The 14,985-nt window shown below is 43.8% G+C and overlaps 1 protein-coding gene across 4 annotated transcripts; it reads right to left on the bottom strand.

The window, feature by feature from the left end:
• Nucleotides 1–5,476: 5,476 nt before the first annotated feature.
• On the bottom strand, nucleotides 5,477–14,443 carry LOC129192092 (male-specific lethal 3 homolog). Of its 4 annotated transcripts, none has more exons than XM_054795641.1 (14): nucleotides 14,144–14,443; nucleotides 13,604–13,686; nucleotides 13,378–13,473; nucleotides 13,202–13,296; nucleotides 13,026–13,123; nucleotides 12,572–12,697; nucleotides 11,204–11,361; nucleotides 10,968–11,126; nucleotides 10,660–10,889; nucleotides 10,497–10,586; nucleotides 10,098–10,207; nucleotides 8,501–8,600; nucleotides 8,302–8,386; nucleotides 5,477–5,690 (listed from the first exon to the last, which is right to left on the bottom strand). In XM_054795641.1, the coding sequence occupies exons 1-14, from the start codon at nucleotides 14,240–14,242 to the stop codon at nucleotides 5,591–5,593; spliced, it is 1,629 nt and encodes a 542-aa protein (XP_054651616.1). In that variant the 5' UTR covers nucleotides 14,243–14,443; the 3' UTR covers nucleotides 5,477–5,590. The 4 variants fall into 4 exon arrangements, with proteins under 4 accessions (XP_054651616.1, XP_054651607.1, XP_054651624.1 ...); XM_054795632.1 differs by having other exon boundaries at nucleotides 12,572–12,700; nucleotides 14,144–14,441; XM_054795649.1 differs by lacking the exon at nucleotides 14,144–14,443 and adding an exon at nucleotides 13,860–14,006 and having other exon boundaries at nucleotides 12,572–12,700.
• Nucleotides 14,444–14,985: the final 542 nt, after the last annotated feature.

Genomic DNA, 14,985 nt, shown 5'->3' with positions numbered 1-14,985 from the left:
ACTTGACTCTGACTTTAGTCTGATGACTTGAAAATAAATTTTTAATGAGAGTGTTGAGTAAAATGTGTCCCCGTTCAAAGTACTCAACTAACGTGACCATTGTCATATCATTTCCAGCAAGACAACACATTTTCCCACAGAATCTGCCGCACTGAGTTCTAAGAACTCAAACGTTTCAAGCCTTTGACTTGCTCATGCTCATTGTTACTTGAGACTTGGGATTAAAAACCTGAGACGTGCAAAACACTGACTTTCTCTCACCTCTGCCAAACAGTCAACAGGTTTTAAAGAAGGGGAAGTCCCACTCTGACTTTTGAGTCTGGGGGTTGTCTGGGCTGCATGAGTGCTGCGGCAACTGGGGAGCTTCAGTTCATTGAGGGAAATATAATTTTGAACATGTAAAAATTTGGCCCTGGACTTTTTGGCCCATTACAAGCCTTGTTTTTTTTTTTTTTTTTTTAATGTACAGGGCTGGGATCAACACTCGCCCCTGCCTTGAAAGGGAACATCATGTACCATGACATCAACAAGGACTGACAGGAGAGCAGATGCATTCTGCAATTTTATTCTCTAATTGATGGCAGAGTCACGGACTGACTTGATGCTCCATACGTGTCACAGCAGCAATGCACATCTTTTGTGCATTTGCCGTGAATGTGGCAAAGTGAAATTAGTTACTGTAGTTACCAAGACAAGGAGCAAAAAAAAAAAAAAAAAAACATTACAGAACGGCCCCACCAGAAAAACTCCCGGTACTCCCAATGGCCAGTCCATCAACTCTCACCGTCTGGCCACTGGAAATCAAAAGCACTTGTTTTACACCAAACAAAATGGTTCATCATTCCCACCCTGGACTAAGAGCTGAGTTATTATGAATGCATGACTGCTCTAGCATCATTAAAATGAAGATGGAGTGATTTCACAAGCTCAGAGTGACTAAGTGACAAGCACATCAGTGCGTGGCAATATTTAGGTTTCTTTTTCTTTCAAACTCCTAAATATGAAATGTAGCAGGAAGTATTCCAAAGTTCCAGAGAGAGACAGTGACAAACTTACTGATCATTTCCAAGAAAAGATGTTTCCCACCATGTAATGGGTCTGGTTCGCTCTCCATAGGGCACTTTGATGGAAGACCTCCCGACCTCAAAACATGTACAGACATTGGACTCGGTGGCAGGGGTGAGGACTTGGTCCGAGCCAACTGATGTCAGGTCTGTACTGAGACCGAAGGAAGTCCAAGAAAAGTCTGAGGAGGCGGAAGGACTGGCAGTGCCTCTCTCCTCTTCAAAGGCATCTTCGAGGTCCAATGTGCAAGAATAAAACTGGATGAAGGATGAACAGGATGAAGGTAGGAACGGACATGGATACATCTGGAAATCTGACATGGCAAATACTCTCAGATGACGAGAAAGGTACAGAACGCTTGCACCGAAAAGATCTGTTTACTCTCCGGTCAGGATTTTCCTTGAGCAAATACTGAGGATGTACGGAAGAATCATGCATACAAAAGAGAGGCGGATGAGTGTTACAGACAGAAAAGGCACAACTAGGAGGAAAGTGGAGGCACCAGCACTTACAAGGTGCTCACATCTCATTACAGCCACTCTACAATTGAATCATGTGGCAAATGATAGAGATGTTTCGCAGATGAGAAATCGATTGGAAATGCAATGAGAAGCTTAGGTTAGTGGTCTGTGGCTACATGATAGCTACAGGCAAGAGAGTGTCGTCTTGGGTTGCAGTGATAAGCAGTTCATTACAAGTATCTGATCCACTCCAAATAACATTGGGGCTTACCGCCAAAGTCCATTAGAACCCAGAAATGATAGGACAGGTTTGCAGTACTAATGGAAGACACCTGCTAACTGCAGATACTGTAAAGACAATGACATGTCAGGCAGTGTAACAGTAGACCTAACCCAAAGGTTACACTTAGGGAAATTTTTCGGACAATTTTGACAGTATACAGTGAGTTTGCTGTTAACCCAAATCTGGATCCTTAATGTAATTTTGCTATGCATGTTGAAAATGAACACCATGGCCATGACTATATTTGAGCATCGATGGGAACCAGGCTAAATGTTGCAAATTTCCTGGGATTGTTTACATTTAACATTTAGATTCCTAGTTTCATTGCCCAGTCCACCGAATGGAAGAAATAGCCACCGTTATGGCTGGGATTCACAAACACCATTTCCGGGTTGCATGAACGTCCTTCCCCTGCTAAACGTCCCTGTCTTCCATTGAGCTGTTTTTACCAGGTCTGTATGCACCATTTCCGGCCTGCAAGAAACCCCTTTCATGGTGCCTCGCTGGGTGTGCTCCAAGCAGAACACCTAGCCGTTCTGGCTGGGCTCTACATACCACCCCCAAAACCTTGTTGGCTGGCCTCCAGGCTCCATTCACAGGCTGCTGGAGGCTCCCTTTCCCCCTCCACACTTCACCTTCCATAGAACCTCTCTGGGTATGCGTAACATCCTGCCCTTGCTGCCTAAGCCCATGCAGCACTTATCAATGCATAACCACTCACACATGAGGCTTCCAAAAGCCTCTTTTGTAAAAGTGTACTGTTGTGGAAAGAAACTTCATTACATTTATATTCAAGTTCAACGGCTTGATATTTAAAACTTAACTTTAACATTCATATTCTGTAATTACAAAAATCATAAAGTCATTAAGTTTCATCCAAAAATAACTGATTAGCGCCGTCATTTAAACCATGCAGACTTTTATGACCCTGTTGCTTGTAAGAATCAGAATCGTTATGAACTGGAATCGCACCCGACTCATTCAATTCAAGCAATGCCCAACATTGCATGCAGTGCACAGGGGTCAGAGGCTATATCATGAGCCATAACACTGACAAAAAAAATCTTTTTTCTTTTAAATAATTGGGTGGTCATCTGTGAAGGGTGATGCCTGGGGTTGCAGCTACATATTCACTGCTACAAAAGGTGCAACTGTTGATTTGGAAGAACATTTATATGAACTGGAATGATGACGGTGGTACCCAAAGTAACCAAAGCAATTGTTTTACGGCACACCTAAAAGGTAAAACTAACGTTAGAAGTACAAACAAAAGGCATAGGCACAAGGACGGGCGTATTAGGAAACCACAGTAGACAATAGTCGGCTAACTATCGAGCCACAACATTGTGTTCTGTGTCCTGATTGATTGACAATAGTCTACAGCCAACCTCCTTCGTGCCGTTTCCTGTTGTGGTCAATAAGTCACTAGCAAACTAGCTAACTATGGGAGCTGCTTGCTAACCGGCTAAATGAATCTTCAGTTCAAGCAGTAGGACGAGGACGACAACAGCAGGAACAATATGTTTACCGCCTCCATCACTGTTTGGTACGGTAACTGTACAACACGTGATAGGAAGGCACTCCAGCGGGTGATCAAGACCTCACAGAACATTGTTGGGGCAGCCCTCCCCTCACTGCAAGACATTTATAAAACTAGAGTCCAACCTCATCAAGGACAGCACACATCCACAACACTCATTATTCACACTCCTACCGTCAGGCAGACGCTACAGGAGTTTGAAGTCCAGGACCACAAGGCTGGCAAACAGCTTTTACCTACAGGCCATCAGGCTTCTCAACGAAGCACTCACACACGCCGCACGCAACACACACTCATAGCGCTTTATTTATTTATTTGTATATTTATTTGTATTAATGTCTCTTCTGTTGTTGTTGCTTAATTTATTGGTATATATGTTTGTTTCTTATGTTCTTATTCTTTCTTGTGTTTTTCTTTCTTTCTTTCTTTGCCCCAGTGCACAAAGCAATGTCCATCTGGATGGGTTTGGTGTGGAACAACTTGAAACACTAATGGCTATGGACAAACACACAGTAACCCAGGCCTCTCACCTCATGCTTTTCTCAAACATAAATTCCCCCAGATAAAAATAATTTAGTGGAAGCTGTTACATATGCATAGGGTAGCAACCTCTATAATCTTGCTTATATTTTCACTTCCTGAAGGTGTAATAGCCACATGCACCAATATTTTGCTGACAAGCTGAAGAACTTCAGAGGATCACTGCATGATAAACCTGGCAAATACAGCACACAGTTGAGCAGCAAGCTCAACAAAGGCAATTTAAATTACAAGGAAGGTAGATACACATCAAAAAGAGCATCCCGGCGGCAACCGTGGACCCTCTACAGTTTGCATATCGCCAGAACCGGTCCACAGATGATGCAGTCAACACTGCCATCCACACAGCCCTTTCTCACCTACAAGGCCAGGACACATATGTCAGAATGCTATTTATAGACTATAGCTCTGCATTCAATACAGTCAGCCCCCACAAACTCACAGATAAGCTCCTCACACTTGGCCTGTCTCCCTCCCTCTGTAACTGGGTGTTTAACTTTCTCACAGGCAGGCCCCAGTCAGTCAGAGTCCACAACCGCACATCCAGCTCAAGAATTGTGAGCACTGGGACCCCACAGGGGTGTGTGCTGAGTCCACTCCTCTACACGCTCTTCACCTACGATTGCGTGGCCTCCCAGAACAACACCAGCATCATTAAATTTGCAGATGACACTACAGTCATCGGACTGATCACTGGTGGTATTGAAACATCATACAGAAGAGAGGTGGCGGACCTCATAGCTTGGTGTCGTGATAACAATCTCCTTCTCAATACAGATAAGACTAAAGAGATGATCATCGACCCAAGAACAAGGGAAAAGGAGCCGCATAGACCCCTGTTTATTGATGAGACTGAGGTGGAGAGGGTGAAAACCTTCAAGTTCCTTGGCACACACATCAGCGAGGACCTCACCTGGTCTCACAACACCCAACAAATTATGAAGAAGTCCCAAAGGAGACTGTACTTCCTGAGAAGACTGAGGAAATTTGGCATGTCCACCACAATCCTGAGTTGCTTCTACAGATGCACTATCGAAAGTGTCCTTACCGCCTCCATCACTGTTTGGTACGGTAACTGTACAACACGTGATAGGAAGGCACTCCAGCGGGTGATCAAGACCTCACAGAACATTGTTGGGGCAGCCCTCCCCTCACTGCAAGACATTTATAAATCTAGAGTCCTACGCAGAACACACAACCTCATCAAGGACAGCACACATCCACAACACTCACTATTCACACTCCTACCGTCAGGCAGACGCTACAGGAATTTGAAGTCCAGGACCACAAGGCTGGCAAACAGCTTTTACCCACAGGCCATCAGGCTCCTCAACGAAGCACTCGCACACGCCGCACGCAACACACGCACACACTCATAGCACTTTATTTATTTATTTATTTGTATTATTTACTTGTATTAATGTCTCGTCTGTTGTTGTTGCTTAATTTATTGGTATATATGTTTATGTTTCTTATGTTCTTATTCTTTCATTTGTTTTCTTTCTTTTCTTGGGAGAATGAACAGAATAAGATTTTCATTGCATGGTATAACTGCTGTTGTACTATGCACATGACAATAAAACTCTCTTGAATCTTGAATACTCTTTATTCCTACAAGTACAACAACCAAAGTCATGCTTAGAAGGTACAGTGTGTTGGTGTGAAGACAAGAAAAAGATGGGCAAAGAGCATTCACCATCTTCAGTAAGTAGGCCTTGGTTGCTTCATGTTATAGTGAGCCTCAGATGCGGACACGTAAGCAGACTCGGGAAAGAAATCCTCGTGGAACTCAGCCAGAAACCTACATGACAGAAAGGGGTAAGAGAAGAATAGGGAGTGAGGTATTTGTAGATATTGAACATGACCTGTTGTCAGCTGACATTCAGCAGGGACATGGAAATATCTCATAAGCAGCAGTCTAATAACTTTGGTAACCTTTTTCCTCGACATGTCTCATTCCACAGAATTCCCAGACCCAATGCCCTCCATCTGGGAGGTATACATGTCAAAAGACAAAGCCTCCTCATTTCCGTCCATACAACTGGCAGCAGCGTAACACACAATGCATCAAAGAAAGACAGAACATGACCGACTACCAGTCGGCATGAACCCACCCTTTCCCCAACCCTCCTCCCTCCCATCTAATCAGTTGCGGGGAAAACTAATCTGGAATCTTCTTAGTATCTGCTACTCGGCCAAATCCTCTAAATCTTGCCATCTCATCTTAACTCCACCGTTCCTCCTAATCTCAATGCAAACAAATTATACTTATCAGAAAGAAACTGAAGAACGCTTTGACGACGACAAGTCAAGCAAACGATGAGGGTAGGATGACAAATGCAGATGCGACCTCACCCCTATTTAAGAAACGGGAACCCCCAAACAAAAAAAAACAAACATTTGATTTAACAGAAATTTGTCCTGCCTTTACTTACTCTGAAAACTCCCAATCTTTTGACAGTGAGTGAGGAGTCTTACCAAGTGGAACCACTAATGCGATGCAACCCAGTCAGAAACAGTGTCTCATGTGACGACTGTGACAATCTCATAATGACAATGCTACATTTGAGTCCTCCCATCCTGTAAATGAGGAGCTACATGCTTGAGGTGTAATCCTTTCATGTTGCATATTACTGCCAGCTTAAGCTTTGGCTATTTTGAGACCAGCCATCGTTTAACGGTCTGATTCATTCTAATATAACATCTTTATTGTTCAATTGGGGACCAGTGCCATCTTTTGACACCATTCCTGGTGGGTTTCGGTAGTGCTCCACAGCACAACGTGGTGGCCGAAAACAGTACTGCATGAGTTTGATTAGAGACCGAGGACCAAATCCCTTAGGTTTGGGAGCGGCTCAACTGAAGATCGCTCGGGAGGATTTAAAGATTAGACTCCCGCGCTTGTGTAACACCCACTCATCTCCCTCCCGCTAACACATGCTGTAGCTCTCCCTCCCTACCAACCACTCATGCTCTCATTTACTTATTCCTCCTTGACATTTTTGTCATGTTTCAAAGCTTTTTTTTTTTTTTTGCTTTACTGATTATTTCCTGATGATTCTCAAATTTGCTGCTTTTTGCATCTGGAGTCCCCGGTTGTTTCATAAACAAAATGAAAGGAGGGCAACCTGTCATTGTCGTGTAGTGTGAATTTTGCTAGTTCAAACTTGTGAGAAGCAATAATTCAGTACAACAGACCTGCCAACCCTGAAAAAATGTCATGAATGACTGCACTTAACCCCTCAAAATTTCTTCGGGAGGGCTGAGTACTCATCAACATTTACGTATATGTACAGTCATCCCTCATTCATCGCAGTTAATTGGTTCCAAACCCAACCATAATTGATTTCAAATATTTTTGATGTTAGAGCATAGAAAACCTATTTATAACTTTCTAAATAACACACACAAACACACACACACGGTTCCAACTCATATAGTTCAGATCCAAATATGAAAACTGTAAATTGTTCATGGCGTTATATTTGTAAATAAATTATTTGGATGTTTTAAAAAAAATGTTGAGTTGTTTAGATATTCGAGCTGTCACAAAAGCAAAAAATATTTGTCAAAGTGAAAGTCATGCTTGAAATGTATCTTCACAAAAAGCTTGTTTCCTCCCTTTTCTTGTAGGCAACTGATATTTTCCTGAAACATACCAACGTTCTACTTCTGATTACTCAAGAACGGAAAAAGGTACAAACTTTTTTTCCTGATGAAAAACAGGTGTCTAATGTTTCTTTTGGTAAGCTCCATGTTGATATAGCCATAGAACACTATTCTGTGTGCCTTGAAAGATCAGTGAAAATAGTCTTTTGAAAAATGTCTGGGATTGAAATAGCTAAAGATAAACATTTGTGTTATTAAGCTATTATGCCTTTTGCTCTATTTTTCCTTATTTTTTGTCTGTTTTCGCTTACTTGATTTCTACAATGTGCCACCGGCCAAGAGAAATGTAAATCAAGCTACAAGATACCACACACGTCTGAAAATCTATTTGCTTAACAGACAGAACATTTGAATCACACTTGAACCGTGAAGCTCTGCTTCTTCGTACTCCCTTTGAACATGTGGAATTATGAATTGTGATATGTGATGTAAACTGAAGTGAAAGGAAATGTTCAAATCAGTCAATCAATCATCACCAATGAGGGGCTGCATTCAAAGACACCACATTTAGGATGAATTCAAATTTTGTGTTCAGAAATATTAATTATGGTTATTATTATTTAGTGGATGACTGTAAAAGCTCTCGCATGCATTTGTCCCAGTGGTCATCTCACATTTATAATGTGAGCTCCCTTTTAATATGTTTTCCCTCCCTACATTATGGCTTGTGAAGCACTTGCCTTGGGTCAGCTAATAACAGTACAGTAATTCAGTTTACATCACCTGATAGCAGTATCTATCACCTGAGAAAGAGCTCCAAATGTTTGACCAAAGCTCGGAGATTCCTTTCAGGGATCTGCATCTTTCCGAGGATCTCGGGAAGCTTCACTGGATGAGTAAATGAGACAAGATGCAGGGGAACGAGATAAACATGTCAGTCAAGCATCTGGGATCGAATGAGTGCACGGATTCACTTCATGATGTAAAAAAGAAGTAACCAACCAAAAAGCCGGAGAAGGTGCTGCACGCCATACAGGTAGGAAGGTGGAGGAGGCTGGTCATTCAAAGGATAGTTATCAGGGGTCAGCTTCCAACTCAGGACCTGACAAACGGGATGGAGGAAAGGGTCTTGCAGCATGTGACACCAAATAGTTGTTGCATCAACAAGGTAGTCTAATGTTGTCAATAAAGAGTCCAAATATCATGTTCTTACTTTAAAAGCTAACTTATGCCACAGGGAACCAGATTTGGCTGCCGAAGAACCAGGTCGCCAAGCCCCCTGCCACCCACAACACAATGCACCCCCGCAGGCATCTTGGGGTCTTGTTCACAGCATCACAACGCAGCTTCTGCAATAATGCGGTCGCTGTACCGGACCGTCGTGGTGAAGAGAGAGCTGAGCCGGAAGGCAAAGCTCAATTTACTGGTCTATCTACGTTCCCACCCTCACCTATGGTCATGAGCTTTGGGTCGCGACTGAAAGAACGAGACCGCGGATACAAGCGGCTGAAATGAGTCCCCTCCGTAGGGTGGCTGGACTCACCCTAAGAGATAAGGTGAGGGGCACCCGGGAAGGGCTCAAAAGGAGAGCCGCTGCTCCTTCACATCGAGAGGAGCCAGTTGAGGTGGCTCGGGCATCTAGTCCGGATTCCTCCCGGCCGCCTCCCTGTTGAGGTGTTCTGAGCATGCCTGGCCGGGAGAAGGCCCCGGGCCAGACTATGACACGCTGGAGGGATTATGTCTCACAGCTGGCCTGGGAACGCCTTGGGGTCCTCCTGGTGGAACTGGAAGAGGTGGCCGGGGACCATGAAGTTTGGACTTCCCTACTGAGACTGCTGCCCCTGCAACCCAGACCCGGATACGCGGAAGAAAATGGATGGATGCTAGAGGGACGTCACTATGGCATCTTGACTCGTTTATATTTCACCATGCAATTCTCCACTAAAACCCTAGTGGCAGCGTTTTCCTGAGAGCGAGTAACCACAAGTCTCTGCTCTCTTTCACTAGCTAGCTTCTGGTGAAGCAGTAAACAATTGAGACAGACAACATTCACATAAAACTAATGTATTGTTACCACCTGTTGCTGTTCTAACATTGATGATTGTGAATTCTGATGTTCATGAATGCACCTCGCCGTGAATGTTGAATGTTGGGAGACGAGGGAGTGTGTGAGCTGTGTTGGAACTGAGCACTACTGTTGACGTTAAGCTTGGCAATAAAACTTCAAAAGAACTTATCAGGACGCTCCTGTATTATATAGGCGTTCATATTTACACAGTTTTCGCTGAGACGGTCCTTCAACATGCTCCGTTTCTTTTGTCGCGACAGACTTTATGGCACTTCCACGAGAGGGAAAAAACAAAAATGATGTACAAAAAGCAGTCCAATCACAGCTCTGCGGCCCGGGTGACGTTGACGTGAGGTTAGAATTTTTTGGAAGCGCACATCCAGTGTCAGCCATGCACAGGAGCATAAGTCAGCCTTTACACGACACATTGTGTCTCTTCACGCGGATACATTTTCATTTCAATGTACAATGTGCGCACTGACAAAAAAGTTCTATTCCATCCATTCTAAAACCATCACACTGGTTTGTCACCTCATTGAGCTCGTTGTTTCGCCGGCTCTCAAGGCCGTGAAAAGGTCCGCTTCTCTCTTTACTTGGAGTCAAGGGCAATGGGGAGGATGAGCCACTGTGCACTGGAGTTTCTGTGCAAAGAGGATAAGAGATTCCTTTGGAGGTCATCTCAAAACAGAACAAGTGACACGAACAAAAGCAAAACTTAATTTAACTGACACCACCCTCTACAGGGACAACAAAGTTAATAAGCAGCAGTGGGAGATGAGAAATATGGCAACAAAAGTGTTCTTGCGCCACCTACTGGGCCAAACATGTTATGTTCAACACAATCAAATCAATTCAGTTTTAAAATGCTGCTGGTTTCATAAACTTGTAAAAGAAATCTTGTTAAAAACTATTTTAAAAAAAGACCCTGACTTCTGTCGAGGTTGAGGATGAACTTTGACTGGGATGAGGTGTCGATCAAGCGGCGTTTGAGCTGTGGCGACGCCGTGGCACTGCCTCCACCTGTCAAAAAGCGCTAACTTTGAGAAAAATGCACAAGTATCAACACTACAAAGCCTCCACTAAAAGCTCCTACCGCAGCTGCTCCCTTCAGCTGGGCGCTCCCCGCCGGGTGTGTTCCTGGTGGAGCGCCTCAGAGACTGGGACTGGTATGAGATACAGTCCATGTCGGGGTGGCGGCGGCGCTTTGGGGTGGGGGCGGTGGGCGTCGTAGCGGAAATGTCACTCAGGGCGGGTTGGCTGTCGGTTGATTGAGGCGTGGGAGGGTTGTGGCCCACCGGGCTCGGACTGCGTTCGCGCTGGGCACTTAAAGGACAGACAAAATGCCTCACATGACGACGATCCTGCAGCCCTGTATACAGACCCTGAGTCATTTCCACTTACTTGCTGGGGCAGGGGGATTCTTCACTGATGGCCAAGAAAAGCCGAGAAGAGCTGACCTTCTTGAACTGAGCTTGCTCACACGGGTACAGAAGGATCATGGGTAATGTGAAGTCAAAGGTGATCCTCAGGCCATCCACCATTTCCTTACACAACTCCTCACTTCAATTCAAAGAAAACTGACTTAACACTCAGTGCTTATAGCTTATAGCTTTTTTTTTTCTTCTGAGCATACTAACTTCTTCTCTGGAGGGATAGGCTGAGGGCTGCTGCTCTGTGTCGTATTCTGTTGCCGCCTGTACCGCTCATTGGCCATGAAGGCCTTGTTGATGGCAAAGTGCTTCACATATGACTCCAAGATGTGCACAACATTCATCTGACAAGGAACCATCACCAACTGGAAAGGGGATGTGGGGAAAGACCATGATGGAATGGAGGGAAAGGGAGGGGGTACAATTTAAAGTTTCACACTCAACAGCATAAACACAAAAAAAAGCTTTTAAAGAGGATAAGGGGTAGAAAATGAATGAAGGAATATAATATGCTATTATGCAGTACACAAGAGTCTGTATGTTTCACTACAGCCTATACAGTAATCCCTTGCCACGCCGCAGCTTCACTCTATCAGGTTTTTCAGAAATATACTAACAATCATCCTGTTTCGTGGTGTGTGTGTGTGTGTGTGTGTGTGTGTGTGTGTGTGTGTGTGTGTGTGTGTGGCTTAAATCAAACATGAAAATTGCGACATGAACTAAACTACAAATACAAGGTATTCAGAAGACGCATTCATAAGACGTGATATGAAGGATCTACAATCTTACTGGAACGTTTGGTGAATGTGAATGTGAATGTGAATGGTTGTTTGTCTATATGTGCCCTGCAATTGGCTGGCGACCAGTCCAGGGTGTACCCCGCCTGTCGCCCGAAGTCAGCTGGGATAGGCTCCAGCATGCCCACGCGACCCTAATGAGGAGAAGTAGTATAGATAATGGATGGATGGATAGTATCTTTAATAGCAGCAGAACATTTGAATCACTCTTTAAAACACGTTATGTGCAATGAGGGGCTGCGTTCAAAGACATCTCGCAATTTAAGGTAAATTTCCTTGTTTTCAGTGTATTTTCCAGCATACTGTAGCAAATTGTACATCCGAATTAAGAGTTAGGAAGTGAGTGATAAGAATATACACTTCATTCATGCTTTATACAGCCCTTTTTGTGATGTTCGGAGAGTCCCTGAGTGCATCTCGTGTTCTTGTAATGAGAATGAGGAAGTGTCGTGCCCAGGATGAACGGACTAGGTGTGTGTGTGAGTGGGAGATACAGTACATACAGTATATGGCGTTGGAATTCTACTGCTGCTGATGTGTTCAGGTCACAATCAAGTTAGCTAGACTGTGCGGGGATGCTCCCCCGTGCTTCCTTCTGCCATCATAACAGAGAGGCGTGCTTGCTCCGGTGCGCATGCATGAATTACACAAAAAAAGTAACGTAATTAATGAGATATATTAGCTACCTCTCTGATCGAGTGATTTTTGACAGCCCTAACATAATATTTAAAGAATTTCAAGAACCCTCCTTTTCCCCTGCATCACATCTTCAAAATACCTTCTTCCTTTTATTGATGTAAAAGCAGTCATCCTCCAACTTCTTCTTGAGAATGTCCGGGATACCGATGTCAACATGGACAATTTTGTCCTCATTCTCCCTCTTGACATTGATATCTGGCTCAACCTTCTGCAACAAAGACATTTTGACAAAAAACAAACAAACAAAAAAAACGAATGCTCTCCGGGGAACCACATGCTAGAATAACTGAAAAATATGTGCAACCAGACAAAGTGAGGAATGTTTACAGCATTATTTTGCCTGTAACCCCTGCACTCTTTCTTGCATGTGCCATAACTTCCTACTACCACAGGAGCTGTTAAGACTTTATTTACGTTATTTTCATTTGTTCTGTTAATTTAGACTAGGCAATGTGCTGATTATTACGCCCAAGCATGCGCAAGAGCTTGAGCTGAGCTCAGGCCAGTGGAGTTATCAATGGAGGATCGTTCACCATTTTGTTGACGTCCTCAGAGAAGGTGCTGTCCCCGCTGTTCGAAGATTCTGCTTCAGAGTCCTCGCCCTCGCTGCTGCCAGAAGATGAAATCAAGCCTGTTGACAGAATATGCAGGAGAATATTAATGGATTATTACTTGCAATGACAGACAAACCTAACGAGAGACTCCTCACATGTGTCATCACTGTCATCCTCCTTAGGAAGGGTCTTAGCAGACGGTTTAGTACCAGAATGACGACGCCGCCTCTTTGCCCATCCCTTTTTCTTCCTACCACAAGGAAACGAGACACATACTTCAAGCACTTTATCATCAACCATATGCCCTCATGTGAGAGACCTATCAACTCACATGCGACCAAGAGCTTCGCGCGCCAGTTTACGTTGCAATTTACGGCTTTCCTTGGTGTCCCTTAGGACATGGTCCTCCGCCGCCCAGCGATCCCAGCTGCACATACACATCCAAAAACGATCGAATTAAACTGACAGCAGTTACGGTTACACCATGTGTTGTTGGCCTGTAAATACACAACATTAAACCAAACAATGGTGTTAGTACACGTCTGCGATGTGATTACCTTCGGCTCCAACCGTTAAAATGAATCAAGTACTTCGGGATTCGTCTTCCATGTTCATCTTTGCCTATCAATACATCAAGGACCTGCAATGAAACACGCAACAAATGCAATGGACTTAGTCAAATGATTTAGGGTTTGTTTGTAGAAGTCTAACCAAGTTAGCATAGACACTTATCGTATTCACATCTGGGTATACAGTATACATTTCAAAACATTAATGTCATTGTTTTGACTTACAAATGGTAGTTGCTAATACCTTAGCAAGCTGTCCGTGTACCATCGCGGTAATCGCGTTAGGAAATAGATGTTGTATTTTAAGATAATGGTCTTTACAGCTGCACACTACTAATACCTCTAAGAGGAAAATACTTTAAACACGACGACCTGTACACAGTGAATGCTAACCGGAAGTCGTTAGCTAGAGCTAGCAAAGCCAGAATACTTCGACGTAACTTCGCGTGCAAAGAAACTTGTGCTTAAGGTAGTTTCAATCAGATGTTCTTTGCTATAAAATCACTACTCAAAGATGAACATGGTTACCTTTGCGTCATACAACACTTTAGCCTTGGATGGATCTGGTTCGAAGCACAGGACTCGTTCTCCTTTATGGAATTTAAATGTAATACCCCGCGAATTCATTTGTTCATGGCTACGTGTGTGAGAGGGGTATCAATCTAAACTGCAACATATTTATCAACCGCCTCTTTTAAGCAAAAAAACACTCCAGTGGGGGAATTCTCTTCCCTCTAGGATGTTCTTTACAAAAACAAAATACACTTGGCGTGGATGGATGGCGTTGTTGACTCGTTGTGTGTTCACAATCCCCGTCGTCACTTCCGCTCTCATTGTCCTGGGCTGTGTTTCAATTCGCGTACTTCCATACTTACACTTTGAGTGCATAAGTGCATTCCATTGCGAAGTATGTTGAATTGCAGTGAGCCTTCAGTGCCCGGATGTATGCTGCGCCCTTGAGTGCGTAAGTGCTTTCCATTGTGAAGTACGGCGAAATGAAGTGAACCGTTGGTATCCGGATGTTGCACTCGCTACTCCCCAAATGGTGAGTGCGTAAGGATCTTGGCCACCCTCAATCACCGCCATCTTGGCTACGTCGCGGAAAAGGGGTGACTGAATGGTTGCGATTAAGAGTAAAAAGGAGAGAAGAAGAGTAAGCGGATAATTATTTTGGGAAAGGAGATGGGACACCGCGACACTGTCAAAATTCGAGGCGAATGTTATTGGTCAAACACACACAGCACACGGAGGAGGAGTTTTTGAATGCTGTTTTTGATGTTGTGTTGTTTGATTGTAAATAGTTTTGCATGCAAAAAAATGCATGCGGAGATTTGATCTTGTTTATTGTGATGGGTCTTTGTTTTTGTGAT

This window comes from Dunckerocampus dactyliophorus, chromosome 1 (genome assembly GCF_027744805.1).
Source record: "Dunckerocampus dactyliophorus isolate RoL2022-P2 chromosome 1, RoL_Ddac_1.1, whole genome shotgun sequence".
Taxonomy (NCBI): Eukaryota; Metazoa; Chordata; class Actinopteri; order Syngnathiformes; family Syngnathidae; genus Dunckerocampus; species Dunckerocampus dactyliophorus.
This window is presented reverse-complemented; position numbering and strand designations above follow the sequence as displayed.